Genomic DNA, 6,000 nt, shown 5'->3' with positions numbered 1-6,000 from the left:
TCCTCGAAGGAAACTCTTCATTTTTATTTAAATGAATACTTAATGAATCTACTTAAAAAGTACTTGCCCCAAGATATTTCTAGAACTATCTGTGAACAGAAACCTGTAAAATTAAAATATTAAGTGCTGAACATTTTATGGTATGGGATAAAGCTTTCTTCCTATTGCAGTGTGCAATAAAAGCGCTGTGGCCAGGCATGCAGCACACTGCTGATGAAAGGTGGCAGACACCAGCTTGTGCTGTGGATGCTAAGGCAAAGAGGATCCTTTACTCTAAGGCAAAGTACAGCACATCCACAGCAGGAAACTCTTCCTCTAACTGGTCTTATGTTATGAAAGGAAGGGTAAACACCATTTCCTTAGGGTTTTAAGTCTACCAGTTCAGTTTAAGCATGTTTAGGCTGTTTGCCACATCTGCCTTAGTGAAGATTCTGGCCCATGTCTGAAGGCGCACAAGGCGATGAGCAGCAGAAGTTTCTTCTTGGAGTTTGGGGGGTGTTATTTGTTTTATTTTATTTTTTTTTTACAATGTAGAGTTTTATTTACAACATTAAAAGAAGTACTTAGTGAACATTCATTCATTAAGCGCCTCCATACCCACAAGAAGTTGATAGGTATTATCACTTGAGGCAGAGAGGCAAAGAAATAGCAGGCATCAGAGCTCATCTCTCAGCCCTGGCTCTGCCCTTTCCCAAGCTTCCCCTCTAGAAGATGGGTATAAGCCTCAAACACATTGCTTTGGTGTTTGCTGGAAAAGGAGGAGGAGATGCTTGAGAGAAACATCTGCAGAGGACCATGCCCAGGAACCTGCAGAACGTGCAGGTGTGTTCTGGGGCTTGGTGACAATGCCATTGCCACATGCTGCAATCAGTAGTAGCTTCACCAAAAGAAAAACTACAGGATGGAGGCAAAGATGTTTTAGCCATTTACTTTTCAGTCAGGATAAACAAAAAGAAGAGTTTTCTAATTCTCAAGAATTAGCAAAACCAAAAGAAATAAACAAAAAAAAAAAGAAAAAAAAGAAAAAAGGGCATGATCGGCCTCATTCTGCTCCACTGAACCATACCACTAATGTTTCTTACTCTCCCCAAGACCTGTGGCTCTACCAGCAGTGCTCAGATACAACAAATGTTTCTCCAACCACCCTGGCATGCTTGGCTCCCTCTTTCTGCATAGTTTTCTGCTTGTTCAAAACTCTGCACTTTTTCTCACCTCTGTCACCCTGTCATATTTTCATAAATATGATTATTTTTGCTCTTTTTTCCTTCAGTTTTTGTATTTGATTTCATTTTAATTTATTCACTAACCTTTTCCCTCCTAATGGTTTTATTATTGACTATGTGATACCACAAGAGACTACATACCTCTTTTACGGGAGGTCTCCCAGGCTTGCTCTTATTGTATTTTACAGTGAACTTCTGTACTTTTGAGACTGGTCCTAGCCACCTGGAGACCAGTAAGAGGCTCGTTACTGGTTCCAGAGGCACATGACTTATCACTAAAATTACTGAGACTCTAGGGTGAGACTTTCTACAGCTCCAGTTGACTTCAATAGCAATCTCCTTTGTTCATCTGAGGGCACTATTCAAGCCATAACTCAGCAAACAAGTAATTGACATACTTTTGTTTTCAGAAGATATGTCAGAGTTAATGAGCAACTACTTAGGCAGCTTGAGGCAAAATTGAGGTCTCTCATTTTTAATGCTTCCTACACTTATAGGTACTGAACTCTGAAGCAAAATGGTGACCATCTATTGTACATTCCGGCCAAAAACACAAGTCAGAGAATTTCACTTCACCAACCTCAGTTAAAGCATGTCAGAGAAGTGTGAAGGGTTAATCAACCTCACATTTAAAATGTACTCTGTATTTACAGCCTAGATTTCTCATAAGCCCCTCTCTACTAGCTCTTTATATTTCTCTTTTCAACAACATAAACCTTTGCTTGCTTCTCTCACTATAAGCCCTTAGAGAGTGTGACAGATTCTGAAAGCCATAAATTCTGTGAATTTTGTAGTATCCTGAGAGATGGCTCAAAATTCCTTTCATTTGCTTTTTGTTTTAAACTATAAATAGAGCCTTATTTCTGCAACCAGCCTCCAAAGGTCACCTTACGATGTTTTGCTATTTCCCGTATTAAGCAGCAATGCTTTTCAGCTGACATTCCAACTTCAAGTCATGCATATGAGCATGATGTGAGCTTGCTGCAGACTACAGTGAGAGGGCTGCAAACAAGACTGCTATATAACTGCTGAGAAGAAAAACATCCATTGTCAAAAAGGGCACTTCATCAAACAAAACCTAGCTGCATGAATACAAGTGTCTCCAAATGTTTGGTTCATGCTAAAAATATAGCACATTTATTAAAAATATATATTTATAAACATTGGTATGAACAGACACAGATGTTAAGCAAATGAGAAAGGAAAAATAACCACATACTGTATTTCTCCCAACATTTTATCAGTTTTAGGCAGATCTTGCTCAATAGAATTGTTTTTTCATGATTGCACCATATGTTCATTCTAAACAAAAAGCTTGTCAGATTCAATGTAAGTAAAAGCAAAAACCAAGAGAAAAAATAATTTGACCTAATGGACACGTGATGTGTGCTATGTAGTTATCTTTGAGTTCGATCCTTGCAGGTATACGGTATACATTTTTAATTGATATAGTGTACAGTTTCTTTTCTTTCCCTTTTTTTTTTTTTTTTTTAATTGTGTTAAAACAACATCACCCTGGTGGATTTCTTCAAAGCTACAACTTACATAATTGCAGTCATTTTTCCCCCAAACTGAAAACCAAAGCGAAAGGAAGAGGGCAGGACAGAAGAGTTTAGCTTGTTACTGTGTGAAGAAGTCTTGTTAAATTAATTGTGCTTCAGCCTTCACTGCCTGCAGGCAGTGCTTTTATGATGTGTTAATATAATACAGAGTCAATTCTGATTAAACAACTTGTCAATAGTCAGCAATGTTTGTCGTCACTCTTAATGGCCGTTTTATCTGTTCTATTTGCATGCCTGCTAGTTTACAACGTTGTGTAAATGTACACAAAAATGATCACAATGAGGTTCAGAATTGTCCCAATAATTCCAAGCATTGCCAAGATGGTTTCTTCTTTGCTTTCCTTTTCTTGACTGCCTTTATCTTCTTCATTTCCACTAGTGATTACCATCTTGGTGGTCAGTTTCTTTATCCTCCCCTTCAGGATAATCTAGAATTAGGAAGAAAAATATCAAAACAAATCATTAGGTTGATTTTCTAAGCTCATATTAACAGTGGAACCAACTGCAGAATTTTTATGCCTAAACACTTTATTTTAAGAATTTATTTTACATTAAGAATTCACTCTAAAACGTTTAATATTTTTATTAGCTATTTAGTAAATGCTTAATTAAAATGATAGTTCAACTAGCCTGGAGATTTCTTACAACTCTCTGTAACACGTTCTGTTTATGTGCCAGCCACCATTTCTAGCACATATAAGTTGTCTGCACCGTTGTTATAAGCTGGTTAGAAATGTACCACTGAGGTGTGATTCCCTCCAACATCAGGGGGGACTTGGTCTGTGTTAAGAATGCAGAAGACAATCTTGGAAAGTTGCAGAGAGGCTAGATTTACATTTCAGTACCAGGGAGTGAGTGGGTGAGAGAAAAAAATAAATAAATCTGGGAAGACCTCATTCCTTTTTAACAAGAAAAACAACCAAAGACAAAGACATTTTGTTTCCTGACAAGAGGGGAGACAGCAGTGACTTCCCACTAAATAATTCAAAACAAAAGCAAAAACAGAATAACATCCATCTTGGCTTTTATTTTCCTCATTCTTAATGTACAATGAAAAGTTCCTTGCAGTGCAGTGAGCTGAGAGGTATTGATCTGCCTGCAGGGAGGATTCAGCCATTTCCTAAGCAGCAGCTCCAGCATCTGAACTGCTTAAAACAGAAAATCCTTCCAGTCTGGGACCAGCTCTGACTCCAGGCACTGCTGGAGCTCCCTTGGTGTTCCAGCCAGGTGCTGAGACCTGGGTAAACATTTGATTGTTCAAATTAGAAAAGGATAAATTCTATTTATCCATGCCTACCTTCATCTCATGCTATAAAATTGGACAAAACAGGCAAAACAGACTGCCCCAGAAAACTGGAAAAGACTGGCTGGTTTCCCACAGCAAACTGATCTGCCAGGAGCTGGGTTCAGGCTGTGCCCTGCTGTTGTCTCCCCAGCTGCCCACTGCATCCTGTGACCTTCCTGCTGCTGAAAACCATGGCAGGAGTTACTGAAAAATGCCCCCCAAACTGCTCCTGCTCACAGGAGGGGTTGGTTGGAGAAGAAAGGAAGGACAGGCTCTTCCCGAATTCCTCCCTCAGGAGGAATTTATTCTTAACCCATGGAGCAAAGCCACCAGACCCCAAGCAGCTTGGATGGACAGGGAGGGGAGGCCACCACGTGCTGAGGCACACATCTCCCAGCAGGATTCCCAAGGGGGAGCCCAGACCTGCAGCTCCACCGAGGTCCTGGGCCACACAGCCATGGCACAGCAACCAGAGTACCAAAAGGACGGAAAGGACTGGAAGAGGGGAGGAAATCCTCCATCAGAGAGACTGGGAGGAAGAAGAGAGGGTCTAGATGAAAAAATCCGTATTTGTTACATCTCCAATATGTTCTTATATAAGACAGCAACTGCCAGCAGCATCCTAGGAAGGGCTTTGTGGTGCAGCTCCAGCAGGTACAAGTGATGTACAGGTGACTGGCAGTGAGTAAGGCAAAAACAGGGGTCTGTGGAGGTGCCACCAGCCTTTACACTTATGTTTGCATTAACATTTATGTGCTTGCCTTGGTGTCACCAAGTGATTCAGCAGAAAGCAAGGAAGAAGATGGCGACCTGAGGGTATCCATGGCAAACACAAGTCAACGGGAGCAGGAGGCAACAAGGAGAGGGATGCTGCATCACTCAGAGCATGCTCATCCAGCAGGTCCTCTGGTAACCTGTCCCAGAAGATCAAAGCTTCAGAGGCACTAGGTACCTCCCAGAGCACACTGGCTCCTGGATCTCTTCCAGCCCTCTGAAACTTTCGGGTCCCCAATTTCCTCTAGACACTGTCACCTGCAACTCCTCCTGCAGGACCTCTTCTAGCAGCAGAAAGGCTTTGGCATATTTGCCCTCCTTATGGGACTGGACCACAAACCCACATCCCACACTGTGACATGCAGCTCTTGCTTCACCCACAAAGCCGTGAGTCATTTGGATATCGTGTTCTCTTCCCCTTCAGTAACTGAGAGGTTGGCCCTCTGGCCTAATGTCTGCATTTCACCGTTCATTTGAAAAATCAAGTGGAACCACAAATACAGTCAGATAAAATCCCAGGCCTGGAACACAAAGATTTGAGGGGAGGGTGCAAGGGCTGTGTCTGAAATCTCTGCAGGCTTGTTCCCTCAGAGCTGAGCACACTTGATTCAGCATTTCTGGATCCCACAGAAAAAAAAAAAAAAAAAAAAACAAAAAAAAAACAAGAATTTTGTGGGTCAAGCCTTTCTGTCTCTGAAAAAAGCCAGAGAAGAAACACTGATTAATGCATGGGTCTCTCTGCATCCATGGTTTGGGCAGAGTTTCCCACTCACATCAATGTCTAGAACCTCAGCTGGAGCAGATTTGCACACACGCTGCACCCACCAACTCACTCATTTTGGGCACAGCGTCCCTATACCATGTGCCCAATGATCCTGTTTCTTGGATTAGAGTGAGCAGAGGCAGCTTAAGGACATCTTAACCCCTACTATTAACATCCCCAGTCTTTTCCTGATACATTCAAAGTGTGCATCACTCAATTAGAGTGTAAAACTCTTTCCTGCAGGACACCATAGATTGTAAAATTAACATAAATCTAAAAAGTAGCTGAATAATTCACAAAAGTAAAATCATATAAAAGGCAAATGGTTACAAAGAAAAACCCTCTGGCTTAGGAAGTCCTTGAGCGATGATTTTTTTTTTGGAAGCTGTGTAA

At 41.3% G+C, this 6,000-nt stretch overlaps 1 protein-coding gene across 20 annotated transcripts in view; it reads right to left on the bottom strand.

Annotated features, from left to right (window-relative positions):
* Nucleotides 1-2,332: 2,332 nt before the first annotated feature.
* Nucleotides 2,333-6,000, bottom strand: part of TUNAR (transmembrane neural differentiation associated intracellular calcium regulator) — a 163,598-nt gene continuing 159,930 nt past the window's right edge. For 15 of the 20 annotated variants that reach the window (XM_080594286.1, XM_080594300.1, XM_080594294.1 and 12 more), the window contains one exon: nucleotides 2,333-3,213. In XM_080594286.1, the coding sequence (XP_080450412.1) occupies nucleotides 3,028-3,213 (186 nt within the window). In that variant the 3' untranslated portion in view covers nucleotides 2,333-3,027. The remainder of the gene's footprint in view (nucleotides 3,214-6,000) is intronic. The other 5 variants (XR_013951978.1, XR_013951979.1, XR_013951980.1 and 2 more) reach the window with 1 other exon arrangement.

The sequence above is a fragment of the Anser brachyrhynchus genome, assembly GCF_964034855.1.
Source record: "Anser brachyrhynchus genome assembly, chromosome: 5".
In the NCBI taxonomy this organism is placed as follows: Eukaryota; Metazoa; Chordata; class Aves; order Anseriformes; family Anatidae; genus Anser; species Anser brachyrhynchus.
The sequence above is the reverse complement of the archived record's forward strand: the minus strand, read 5'-3'. Positions and strand labels throughout refer to the sequence as shown.